This window comes from Anas acuta, chromosome 16 (assembly GCF_963932015.1).
Source record: "Anas acuta chromosome 16, bAnaAcu1.1, whole genome shotgun sequence".
Lineage (NCBI taxonomy): Eukaryota > Metazoa > Chordata > Aves > Anseriformes > Anatidae > Anas > Anas acuta.
In genome coordinates this window covers 15,804,492-15,817,173 of record NC_088994.1, presented here as the reverse complement: position 1 = coordinate 15,817,173, position 12,682 = coordinate 15,804,492, and the positions used below count along the sequence as shown (strand labels likewise).

Sequence of the window (12,682 nt, the reverse complement as noted above, 5' to 3'; positions counted from 1 at the left end):
CAGCCCCGAGCCCCTCGTCCCTTTCCCATAGGGTCCCCCCATCCGCCCTCGCTGCCCCCTGTCACCCTTGGGACCCCCGGGCCGCGCTCCCCCCGCCTGCAGCTATTTATATCAGGGGAGGAAGCCGAGCGCTGCCTTCGGCTGCTGCGGCCGTGGGACGAGCCCGTGGGGACCGTGGGGACCCGGCGGAGGGTGGTGGGACCCCGTTGGATCCCGTGTGGGGTTTGGGGCTCAGCCGGCGTTTTCCTCCTGCCCCCAGGGGGCTTGGGCTGCCCCTTTAGGGTTTAGGATTTGGATGCAGACCCCGGCCCCGCAGAGCAAGGAGCAGCTGCTGCGGTGGCCAAGCTGCATGGGACGGGGACATCCTTGGCTGTCCCATCTCCCCCAGCCTCACGGGGGTATTTTCAGTGTCGGGGGGCCGACCCCAAATGCACACCATGCCCCCATTCCACTTGTGATATACCAAATCCGGGCGCACGCTGCCCGCAGTGCCACAGGGACGTCCCCGCCAGCCCCAGGAGGTGCCGTGCAGACCCCGGTGACCCCCACCTCCCCCTGCCCCATGGATATGGGGTGGCCTGGGGACACCCTAAACCCACCCCGGGGTGTGGGATAAAACAAAATGCCCCTGCAGCCCTGGCTGTGCCGTGCACCCACGCGGGGCGGCGCAGCCATCCCATGGCCAGCACAGGGCCCCAGCGCCTGGCGCGGAGCCCACGGGGGCCAGGCTACGTGCCGGGCTATTTCTAAGCTGTCCCAAGAGATTTGGGGCTGGCCGTGGGGACGGGCTGGCACGGCAGAACAAAAATCCCTCGGCACAGGAACACCCCAGCACCTTCCCAGGGTTTTCCGCCCGGTTACGCAGCACCACGGGGGGGCTGTGGTGGGCACAGGGTGCTCCGGCCCCTTTGGATAGCGGGGACCCCACCTGGTTTTAAGGGGCAGCCAAAATCCCCTTTTCCATGCCCTTTTGTCCTGCTGGTGCTGCCCCGTCCCAGCATCTCCTCAGCACCCCAGCAGCTCCAGGGCAACTTCGGGAGCCCCCAAGCATCCCCCTCCCGGCCTCTGGGGTGGCTCGGAGCAGCCCCAAGCCCCCAAATCCCTCCTGCACCCCCCCTCCAGGAGCAGGATCCCGAGAGCCAGCCCCGGAGGGATCCCATGGGCTGGGCTCAAAGCAGCACCCGGGGACGGGGCAGGGTCCTGGGGACGTTTCTTCCCCTTCTGCTGGCTCAGACGCCGCGAGATGCTGCTGCTGCTCCAAATGGAAACACCAAAACAAGATCTTTCCCCAGGGACCCCCCCAGTTCCTGAGGGCCTGGGCAGTTCGGAGGGGTCCGAGGCCGACCCAGGCAGCCGGTGGCCGCTTTTTACCCCACCGCTTTTGGGGTGGAGGCGTGGGGTTGGGGTTTAATGCCTCGTGGAAACCATTTCTGCGGCGCAGGGAAGCCGCGAGGCGACGGATGCCGGAGGCTTCAACATTTTTTATTCGACAGAAAGCAAACGGAGGAGCTGCCCCGTGCCTGCGAGCGAGGCTCCGGGGCTGGCTCGATGCTGACACCAAGCGCTCCCGTCCTGGAAAGGCCCCGCAGCCCCCGCAGCCCCCAAAATCCCGTGCTGGGAGCAGGGATGGGGCAGCCAGACCCGGGATATTCACAGAGGTGCCCCTGGGGAGGGCAGCAGTTCGAGCAAAACGCGTTTGAAACGTGCCGAGGTGCTTCTCCACGGGCCACACACGCGTCCTGTGTGTTTTTTTTTTGGGTGATGCGCACACGGTGGCTGGGTCAGAGGGATGGGGACGGGGTCAGCACCCATGGAAAGGGGCCACGATGCTGATCCTGGTGGCGTGGCCGGGCTGCGCAGGGGCTGTCGGTGGTGGCTCCGGGGTGCGTGGGCAGGGACACCCCCAAATCCTGCGCTCACGCCCGGCACGGAGCTGGTCCAGCTCTCCACAGGCTGTGAGCACGAGGCCGGCAGGATTTGGCCCATGGATGTGCCACAAGGGGACCGAAGAGATGCTGAGGGCCGGGCTGGGCTGCTGTGAGGTCCCCGGCACCCCAGCGCAGTCAGGATCCCGTGGGGACGGACATCTCCCTGCCCAGGGGACGTGCTGGGGCAGGGTCGAACCCCCCCTCCCCGGCCCCATTTCACCCGGCTGCAGCGAGGGAAGGGGCCAAGCAGGCAGGGGGAGAGGGAAAAACAACAACAAAAAAAAAAAAAACAAAAAAAAAGGGAGCCACCCCCTCCCCGAGCCCCGAGGCATTGCTTTGGACACTGCAAATTAGATTTTCTGAAAAGGAAATGTTTTACAGGCCATAAATTGCCTGAAAAGAAAGGGGGAGGGGGGGGAGAGAGAGAAAATTGTGCAATTTTCTGTGGCTGGGAAGCCGGGGCGACGCGGGCAGGGCAGCACAGGGGGAGCTCGCCTCGCCGTGCCCGCGCCGCTAGGTGCCCGCGTCCGGCTCTGTCTTCTGCTTCTTCTGCCGCTTTTTGCCTTTGTTTTTGGGTTTGGTTTTCTCTGGAAGAGAAGAGAAAAGGAGAAAAGGAGGGCTCGCTCGCTGGGGCCGGGCAGCGGGGAGCCTCCTGATGCGGGGCTGGGGGTTACGGCCAGCTCTGCCCCCAGCCACAGCGGGTGCTGCCCGGAGAGACCCCGACCTCTCCGTGAGCAGGAGCAGGACGACGGCCACCCCAAATCCCCAAATCCCCAAATCCCCAAGGTCCCAAAGCCCCAAAACCCCGCACAGCACAGCCGCCAGCTGGACCATGAAGGGTTGAGGCTTGGTGGGACGTGGCTGGCCTCTGGGTGCACCCACCCCTCTCCAAGCACCCCTCCAGCTCCCAGCTCCGATGGGGACGGCGCTGAGACACCGAAACAAACCAGGACACGGGACAGGACTGTGGGCTCTGATGGACCCCATGCCTTGGGGTGGGTTGGGTACCCCCAAACCAGGCAGCTTCTGCCCCTGTGTCCATCCCAGAGCCGGGGGGCACAGGGGGCGCAGAGCACGAGGGCGGCGGGAGCCGGCGCTGCTGACGCTGGTTCTTTGCGAGGGCTCCATCTCTTTTCCTGCCCGTCTCTGTTTTTCTGCTCTGATCTCCCAGACAATTGCCACCCACAAAGGAAAGGGCACGGCACGAATGCCAGGCGTCTGGAGAGCGCGGCAGGAACACAAGGCAGATTTACAGCAGCGTGAGCGGTTTTGTGCCGCGGCCAAGCGCAGATGCTTCTCGCTTCCAGCTGCCCGGGGACGGCTCAGAAGTGGTAGCACAAAATCTCTCATCACACAGCCCGGGCTGGGGCCGAGGCAGAGCCTTCCTCCGGCTCTCCGGGTCTTGGGGTGTCTTGGCTGCATCAAGTGAACTCGTTGTCCTCCAGCATCTGGATCCCATAAGCGAGCACTTGGCCGGTCGGGACAGGAGCCTGGGAGCGAGGGCAGGCGCACGCTCCGCCGCGGCGGGGACGCCGAGCAGGCTGCCCAGGGCTGGGCTGCCAGACACGAAGGGGCTGCTCCTGCCCTGCTTACGGGGAGGCCGCTGCCTCCAGCCACACCACGCCGCGGGGGATTTCCCTCGGCTGTTTTTGGGGAGAAACCTGGCTCTGGAGCTGATCCCCACCCAAGCGAGGAGCCCTGCGGTGCCCCCCATCCCCACGGCCTCGGGGCTCACAGAGGGCAGGAGCGGGTGCCCAGGTGGCCCCGTGAGATGCGGTGCACCCCAAAAACTGTGATCCCCGCGGGTGCAGGGGGGTGGCTGTGGTGGCACCGAGCTCCGGGCAGGCTGCGTGCGGGCACGGTGCTGCAGGCACACGCCGTCAGCCGCCCGGCAGCGCGCCGAGCTCCAGAGCAGCCCGTCCTCGTGCACCACCGCCAAGCTGGCCACATCAACCTGTCACCAGCTTCAAGAGCCCAGGGGCTGCAGAGCCAGGGAGGGAGCCAAATTCCCCCAAAATCGTTGCCACCTGGCGCCCCAAAGCTGCGAGTCAGGGCCTGAGCAGGAAAGGAAATCAGCTCCGCCGCGCTGTCAGCACCCAACCGTTATTTATGATGGATGGTGCCCAGATGAGGACGCTCTCCTGGCTCCGCAGCCCCAGCACACCCAGCTTTTGTTGTTCCCACCTTCCTCCAGCCCGTCTCTCCTCTCCCCTTCGCACCCCTCTCCTCGGTCGCGCCCTCCCTTGCCGCTGCCGTGTGGACACAGAGCGAACCCACGGCTCCGCACCGCAAAGCTGTCCAGCGCCGAGGCCGGGGGCTCAGATCTCCTTCCAAGGCCCACAGATCGGTATCTCATGCAATCTGTCTTTCTGCCAGTTATTAAGCAGAGATTTATTAGAACAGCTTCAGCCCAGCCGCTCGCGTCCAAAAATGACATCAGGCTCCTCCTGGTTCCCATCGCCAGCCCCGCGCCCGTGCCCGTGCCCGTGCTGCCGGCTGGGCGCTGAGAGGGGGCACCGGGGAGCCCCCACGCCGCAGCCCCCAGCTGGGGAGCCCCGAGCCAGGGAACTGCGGTGCCACAGCAACGGGAGGGCCCCCGGGGACGAGGGCTGGGGACAACGTCAGGGAGAGCCAGCGGGGAGGACAGGATGGTGCCCAGCCCTGGGGACGGATCCCAGGGTGGGCTGGGGACCTTGGGCATTGCAAATCCCCCCGGGCGATGCCCTCCGGCTCCATGTGGCTTTCTGGGATTTTGCGGATTTTTGCAGGTTTTTTCCCCCGAGGAACTCACGCCTCTCTATTTGCAATTGCCAAGCAGAAAGCCCGGGCCCTGCCTCTCCCTTCGCAGGCGGGCAGGACAGCAGCCGGTGCCAGGGGCTGTGGCTCAAAACAGGGCAGGGGGAGCCTCGTCCCTGCCGGCGCCAGCACCGGGGCTGCTCAGCACATGTGCCTGGGAAGGCAGCTTTCTCCAGAACTGCACGGTTACAGCCACCGGCCTCCAAATGCTTGGGAGATGAGCTCCAGGCTGGCCGGCCACAACCCCGCAGGACCCCCCGCCACCGCGGGGCTCCTCGCTTTTAGGCAGAGCGGCGGCGGGGCGCCAAGCCGGGGGGCTGCGGGGGGCAGGAGGGGCTGCGCTCACCTCCCGGGCAGTGCTTCCTCAGGCGGCACTTTCGGGTCTCCAGCAGCGCGGGGCACGAAGCCCCCTCCTCTCGTGGGGTGCCCAGGACCTCGCGCACCCGCGTCTCCAAGCCCCACTTGCAGCCGCAGGTCCGGCCCTCGTGGGTGCAGGCGCTCCACTCGCCCCAGGGCCCCGGCTCGCACGTCTCTGGGGGGAAAAAAGGGGCACGGGGAGGGGGACGGTGGCCACACCACGCTGGCATGACCCGTGGGGTGCGGGGAGCGGGCGCCGCTTACCTTGGCACTCGCGGGTGCCGGGCTGCGCCGCGGTGCCAGGCGGGCACTGCCGGAAGCACTGACCCTTGTGCAGGTAAAACTTCTCCTTGCACTTCATGCAGAAGTCTTTGCTGAAGCAGCTCTCGCAGCTGGGCGACCTGCACTCTGCCGGGAAGGGGGGCTGTGAGCTGGGGGCGAGCTCCCGGTGCGCAAAGGGACCCGGAGCCCTTCCCAAACGCAGCTCCGGGCTGGGAGAGGAGCCGCGGGGCAGCGAGGGGACCCCTGGGCGCTCGGAGGCGCAGGGACCCCGGCTCACACACCACGTACTTGTGCATCTGTTGACCTCCAGACCCCTCACGCCGAAGTAGCCGGGGGGGCAGGTGTGGACGCACATCCCGTACTGGCGGATGCCGTCCCTCCAGATGAGCAGGAAGAGCCGGTGGTGGCAGGTGATGCAGCCGTTGTCCTCCGAGCACAGGACGCAGCCCGTGCAGTTCTCAAAGAGGCCGGCGCTCACTGCGGAGACAAGCGGGGCAGAGGGGCTGCGGCGGGGGGCACGGCGGGGCCGGGGATCCCTCCGTGCTGCGCCCAGCTCCGGGTGCCAGCCCGGGCACCTCGGGCAGCCGTGCCACGGCATCCGACAGGGCGCTGACCCCCGGAGCAGCCGGCGGGTAGAAACGAGCCCTGACCCCGGTTAATTGGCTGCTGCCTGTTATATGTCAAGGGAACAAAGAGCGTTTCGGAAACGTTCAAGTGGAGCCGCGATAAGGATCTGTCTGGTGGCTCAAGAGCCGCCGCCGCCGCCTCCCCGGCTGCTCCCGCCGCGCTCCGACCTGCACGGGGGGCAGCGGGTCCCGGGGGGGTCTGCTCCCGGGGACAAGGACATGGGGACAAGGAGCGGGGAGGTGCCCTGGAGGTGCCCCCATGTCCCTGGAGCCAGCTTCCCCCAGCAGAGTCACAGCCCAAGGAGATGCTCGTGGCCCGGGGGCATTTCAGGAGCTGGTGACTGAGCCCGGAGCACCAGGGCAGCCGCTGGTTTCGCTGCCCACCGACACAGCGGGGTCCTTCTGCACCCCCAGAATAGTGGGGGTGTCTCCAAAAAGGGCCCCCCCAGGCTCCTCTGCTCGACCAGCGAGGCGCCTGCTGCACCCGCTGGCGTTTGGAAGAGTTTGTTTGGTTTTTCTGGGACAGAAAGCTCGCTTCTAACACCCCCGAGCAACAGCTCGTGCTGTACAGCCAGCGACAGTGCCAGGAACAGGGGTGGTGCGTGCTCGGGGCCCAGGCTGGCTGCTAGCAGGTCTCACAGCGTTAAGATTTTGTTGGTTTTTTTTTGTTTTTTGTTTTTTTTTTTGCACATAGCAAAAGCTGAAGGAGGAGGCTGCCCCGGGCAGAGCAGAGTTCTGGAGGCTGCGGTGACCGGAGCCTGGTGCACAGCCCTGGGTAAGGGCCCGCAGCCACCGCCTTCCCCTGCATGGGGGTGAGCCCTATGAGGGACTGGATCCCACTGGGAGCAAACTGGGGCCAGCATCTGGGACGTGCCAGGGTGCCGAGAACACGAGCGATTGGGAAGCAACTTTGACGTGGTCTCGGACCCCTTGGAAAGGCAGCGGGCGAGGGAGGGAGCTCAGGGCTGGGGACACGGCAGGGAGACGCACCCAGGGGACACCCCACAGCTCCGGCACGGCTTTCCCAGGTGCTGCTTGTGCCACGCAGCCACCCCCGAGCCCGATCGTCCCGGTCCCCTCTCCCCTGGAGGCCAGGGGCTTGCTCAGCGCGGCCGCACGGCGCAGCGCGGCTCGCTGCGGCCAGGAGGCTGCGTGTGCTGGGAGCCCGCTAACGAAGCACCTTGGATCCATTAAGTTGTTATGGTCTCCGTTACATATTTACCAAACGCTGACAACATTTGTGTTCCTGGCTGCAGCTGGAGCAGCTTCCCAGGAGACCCAGGGATTTACGAGCGTCTTTTCCCTTCCCTGATTCTTTTTGATGATTTTTTTTTTTTATTATTTTTTTTCCTGCTCTCTCTCCAACACCCGGCTGGGGCAGGGAAGGTGCAGAGCCCCACCGTGGGATGGGACGAGCTGTGGCAGCGACGTCCGTGTCACTGTCTTTAAAACCAGCTCCAGGGAGGGCTCTGGGCAGCTTTTTAGCCCTCTCCCTGCCTGCTGCTCCCAGCCCTTCTTCTCCTCCTGTCTCTCTCCTGCCACCGGCAGCGGTGCCGGGGAGCCGGCGGAGCGCTGCGCCTGGCACCGGCACGGGGCCCCCACCCAGAGCATGGGAGCAGGGAAATGAGGGGGCAGCTCCTGGCTTCACCTCCCCGGGCACGGTGGCAGCTGCTGGGCACGGGGCTGAGCTGGGACGGGCACGGGGCAGGAGCTGAGCACCCAGCAGAGCCCGGACAGGGGGGAGACACCGCAAATTTGAGGCGCAGACCCATGGGTGCCGCGAGGACCCGAGGCCCTCCCGCATCCCGTAGCGCTGGCATCTTACAGCAACGTCCAACAGATTTGGGGAAAGTTGTCCAGGAGCCCGAGGCCTCCAAAGGCTCACAAGATCCTATCCCTGCCCCGGCACCAGTTAAAAAAGGGAGCCCTGGTCCTGCACCCCACAGAGCCCAGGCTGCGGTGGCACCACCCGATGGAGGGGACACGAGCCCGTGCCCCCCGGCACAGCCCCGGGACACCCAAGCAGCAGCTCGGGGGCGAAGGATGGGGCAGGGGACAGCACCTCCGAGCATCCTCCCAGGACGTTTTGCACCCAAGGCATGGAGCAGAAGCACCGGCACAGCGCTGCGCCCTGCGCCCACCACCCACACCCTGCCCCGGGGGGCTGTGATTTTGGTCCCCGTGCCACCAGCTGTCCCCTGTCCCCTGCCACCCCGCGTGGGACAACGTTGGCACAAGGCAGGTGATGCCGCTGGGGCTGAGCCTTGCCCTCTCCAGGCATAGATGTAGGAAACAGCCCCGGGGGTCTCTCCATGGATGAAGCAGCCCCGGGGGCTTGGTGACCCCCGTGGCACCCCTCCTGCTCCACGCTGGGGACCCGAAGCCACCCACGGGTGGCACCTGGGCAGGACGAGGTAGCCCCGCTCAGCGTGCGCCCTACCTTGCTTCTTCCAGCGGTTCTGCGCGAGCATTTCCACGGAGCTGATGAATAGCAGCACCATGAGGGTTATCCACTGCATCTGGGCAGCCGGGGTTGAGGGCGGGCGAGAAATCTCAGAGCATCCGAGCGGCTGCCGGGCTCGCCTCCCGCCCCGGCGGTGGAAAAAAAGGAAAGGGAAGGAGGGAAGGGAAAGGAAGGGAAAGGAAAACCGGGAGGAGAGCGGCGCGGAGCGGGGCGGGGGGGCTCACACCACCCCAGCCGCGGGTGGGGGGCATGCCCCGGGCCGCCAGGGCAGGGCAGCGCTCATGGTGCCGGGCAAGCGGCGGCTGCTCGGGGGAGCGCTGCCTTTATAGCCGCTGCCAGCCCCCCGCCGCCCCCCCCCCCGACCCCCCCCCGGCAAGCCCCGGCGATGACAAAACGGCCCCGGCCCCGGCCCCGCGCCCCGCAAACGGCCGGGCCGCGACCCCCGGCCCCAGCGCCACCGCCGCAGCCTCGGAGCGGGCGCGCCCCCCGCCCGCCGCCTCCATCCCGCTGCGGGGGCACGGAGAAGCCCCCGGCACGGCTCGGCACGGCTCGGCACGGCACGGCACGGGAGGGGCCAGGCCGGGGGGGACACGCCCAGGAGCGGGCGGGGGGCGGCGGGGGGATCGGGGAGCCGGGGGGGGGGGGCTGGCTTCGGTGCGCAGAGAGATGAGGGAACGGGGCCGAGCCGTGCCAAGGCGAGCCGTGCCGAGCTGTGCCGTGCCGAGCCGTGCCGAGCGCTGCGGGAGTGTGCTGAGTTGTACCGTGCCGATCAGAGCCGTGCTAAGCCGTGCCAAGCGCTTCGGGACCGTGCCGTGCCGTGCCAAGCCGTGCCAAACCGTGCCAAACCGTGCCAAGCCGTGCCAAACCGTGCCAAGCGCTGTTGGACCATGCCAAGCCGTGCCAAGCTGTGCCGAGCCGTGCCGAGCCGTGCCAAGCCGTGCCAAACCGTGCCAAACCGTGCCAAGCACTGTGGGACTGTGTCGAGCCGTGCCAAGCCGTGCCGAGCCGTGCCAAGCGCTTCGGGACCGTGCCATGCCGTGCCAAGCCGTGCCAAGCGCTTCGGGACCGTGCCGAGCAGTGCCAAGCCGTGCCAAGCCGTGCCAAACTGTGCCAAGCACTGTGGGACCGTGCCGAGCCGTGCCAAGCTGTGCCGAGCCGATCCAACCCAAGCCAAGCTACCTAAGCTGAGCTGAGCCGTGCTGAGCCAAACTCAGCCAAGCTGAGCTGAGCTGAGCTGAGCCGAGCCAAACTGAACCAGCCAAGCCGAGCCGAACCGTGCCTCACAGCACCTGGCTCCCAGGCAGCTCCCTGCGCCCCTCGCCCCCAAAAATGCCCCTAGGGGGGTCTCAGCGTGCCCAAGGGAGGGCACAGGGCTGCAGGATGGGGGTGGCCAGGGCTGTGGTGCAGAAACTCAGGTCCCCCCCTGCCCCTGCCCTGCCCCATGGGAGCTCAGGACAGGACAAAACCTTCCAGGGGCAACTGCGTCCCTCCGAGCCCCCTGTGGGGTGCACGTGGCCCCCACATGGCTTCGGAGGGTGACCACGGCCCCACAAGGGGCTCCTGCGCTGCCCCACATCCATCCCAGGAGCTCCGTGCCCTCCTCCAGCCACGAGGACCCGCGTGCCAGCCCCGTGCCAGGGGCCGTGCTTCCCAGCGGCCTGGTGGCCCACGGTGACAACCCCGATGGCTGCCCCTGGCCGTGCGCCCACCCCCGGCACCAGCAAGCCCAAAGCAGCAGGGCGAGCTGCTCTCCTCCCCCCGGAGAGGGAAATCCTGCCCAGGGCACGCAGGACCCTTGGGAGGGATGCTGAGCCACCTTCCCATCCCGCATCCCAACCAGAAAAGGGCCGAGTGTTTTCCCCTACCTTTTTTTTGGGGGAAATCCAGCCTTTCTGGAGCAGCTGGCTGTGCCCAGGTGGCTCTGCGAGCGCTCTGCATCCTCTCTCGCCCCACAAGGAGATTTGGGTTTGGAGCTGGGAGGCTCAGGGTGCTGCTGAGCCCCGGCTCTCCCACCCGCACCCACTCCCCGGTGCCTGCAGCGGCCGTGGGGCTGCTGCGGATCCGGCACGGTGCTGCCCGTCCCGACAGCCGCCCGCAGGAGAATTTCTGTCTGGTTCCCTCTCGCAGATGCACCAGTTTTAATGGGATTTGCTCACATCCTGCAGACAAGGCTGAAGGCAGCTGGAGCGGGTTAATTCCCACCCCCTGCACATGTCTGCGCGCCGCATCTGCACGCGGGATGCTCCGAGCTTCCCGACGCAGGTGCCGTTCCCACCAGGTTCCCTCCAGCCCAGCCTGCCCCGGACCCAAAACCTGGGGCCTGGGATGCCGTGGGGCAGCTCCACCTTGGGGGGGATAAATGTTTTTTTGGGACCACTGAGCACCAGCAAACTCATTGCACTGGGGAGTGGTGCCTGCGGGGCCGTGGTGGATGTGTCCCTCAGTGTCTGATGGGGTTGGAGGGGCCGCTGTCGCCCCAAATCTGAGCAGCTCTGGGGGTGATTGGGGACACGAGGAGGCAGGGAGGAGGCGGCTGCCCCGGCTGCTGTGCTCCCTCCTGCCCCTGCAGCCCTGCCCAGGGAGGGCTCGTCGGGGCTGCTCTCCGTTTCCCACCTGAATTTCTCCCTCCTGCTCCCCTTTTCTCCCCCCACCCCCCTTAAAGGTTTCTCTCTGCCTCTCCCGTTCGGCACCACGGCGTTTCATTCCCAAGGAGTTAACGATTCAGACAACAAAGGAGCCGTTTCAGACCCCTTTGGCCTTGCCATAGGAAACCAGGAGTAATAATGGTTGGGATCGCTTTAGTTTTGTTGTTCTTTTTTTTTTTTTTTTTTTTTTTTTCTAATGCCAATGTGAAATAAATTGAAAAATTACCCATAAAATGCAGGTTTTCAGCATCTGGCTCGGCATTACTTTCCATAAACAAACATGCCTGCAATAATGCGCCCCCGTCGCGGATCCACGTGGGCTGGCGGGGGCCCCACGCCTGCGCGTGCGTGGCGGCGCGCAGCAGACGTGCGCGGGACCGGGAGGGCACCCGGGGCTCTGCTCCGAGCTCATCCTAAATCCTCATCCTGCTCCCACCACCGGGCACCTCGTGTTTGGGTACACAACCCCGAGCGCTGGCTGGGGTCACAACGCTGCGAACCTTCCCCTCTGCGTGCTCGTCGCGGGGAGCTTCTGCCTGAATAAGCCCCCGGTTCCTCGGCGGCACAGGGAAACCCAAGAAGTGCCGAGCAGCCAGCTGCCTGCTTCGTTGCACGGCGTGTGCTCGCCCCGTCTGGGAGCGTGGAGAGCTCCGAGGGCGCCTGGCAGCGGGTCAGACAAAACCCGTGCCCGTCCACGTGGACGCTCACCGTGGTGTGGGGGATTGGAGATGCAAACCCCAAGCCCCAGCGCGGCTCCCTGCTCTGCCTTTGCTCAGAGCGTCGTGCAGAAAAAGCAAAAGCAAAAGCAAAGCCCTTTGGGTCCCCTGAGCAAGGAAACCGAGAGTTGGCCTGTGCAGGAAAGCACTTTTGGAGAGGGACAAGTTCAGGTGGCCACGGCGGCACGACAAGGGGATTTTGGGACGATGCTCCACCTTCACGTTAGCCAAAAGCAGCAGCCTGGAGAGAAAGAAGAGTATGGATGAGTTTTGTGGGGTTTGCTGTGGGTTTAGAGGTGACAGACATCACCGAGGGCAGCCCCAGCTCCAGCTCGGCTCGCGCCCTGGCCGCTGGCAGCTCCTCGCCCCAGCCTAGCTCCCGGCAGGCTGATTTCAATTCTCCTCGTCTGGGGCTGGAAGGGAGGCGATGTGAAAGGGCCAGGAGAGGGCCCCTTCCCTGAGTAACACTTTATTTCTTCCAGCATGGGCGAGTGGAGCCCAAGCCAGCCGCATCTCCTGGCCGCTGGCACGGTGCAGAGCCAGCACCGTGCCCAGGCACCGCTCCTCCAAGGAGCCACTCAGTTTGCCTGTAAATAACACATTTTATGTATTAAAACCCAAAACCCCGTGGCCAGCAGCCCCTACCTGCCAGGCATGGCACAGCCCCGCTGGCCACAGCAGCGAGGAGATGGGGAAGGGCGAGGGGCTGAGCCGGGCTCCTGACACCCGCGCCCCGGCCGCAGCATCGCCGCCCTGCTCCCGGCCTCCGAGGCCGTGCCCTGTGCTGCATCCCGCTAATTAGGTAGCTCTCGTTAGCAATGGGTCCTCGGGGACGGCACGCCGGGAGTCATTCAGCTCATCACTCTGG

The 12,682-nt window shown here is 65.9% G+C and overlaps 1 protein-coding gene across 1 annotated transcript; it reads right to left on the bottom strand.

The window, feature by feature from the left end:
* Positions 1-1,461: 1,461 nt before the first annotated feature.
* Positions 1,462-8,986, bottom strand: RSPO4 (R-spondin 4). Its single transcript, XM_068700525.1, has 5 exons — positions 8,430-8,986; positions 5,652-5,840; positions 5,346-5,489; positions 5,071-5,256; positions 1,462-2,515 (listed from the first exon to the last, which is right to left on the bottom strand). Exons 1-5 carry the CDS (start codon positions 8,506-8,508, stop codon positions 2,442-2,444), a joined length of 672 nt encoding a protein of 223 aa, XP_068556626.1. The 5' UTR covers positions 8,509-8,986; the 3' UTR covers positions 1,462-2,441.
* Positions 8,987-12,682: the final 3,696 nt, after the last annotated feature.

Coding starts and splice junctions, on each gene's coding strand:
- RSPO4 (XM_068700525.1), bottom strand. CDS start 8,508: ATGCAGTGGATAACCCTCATGGTGCTGCTATTCATCAGCTCCGTGGAA. Junction 5,490..5,651: donor GGAGGTCAACAGATGCACAA/GTACGTGGTGTG, acceptor CCTTCCCGGCAG/AGTGCAGGTCGCCCAGCTGC. Junction 5,257..5,345: donor CGGCACCCGCGAGTGCCAAG/GTAAGCGGCGCC, acceptor TTTTCCCCCCAG/AGACGTGCGAGCCGGGGCCC.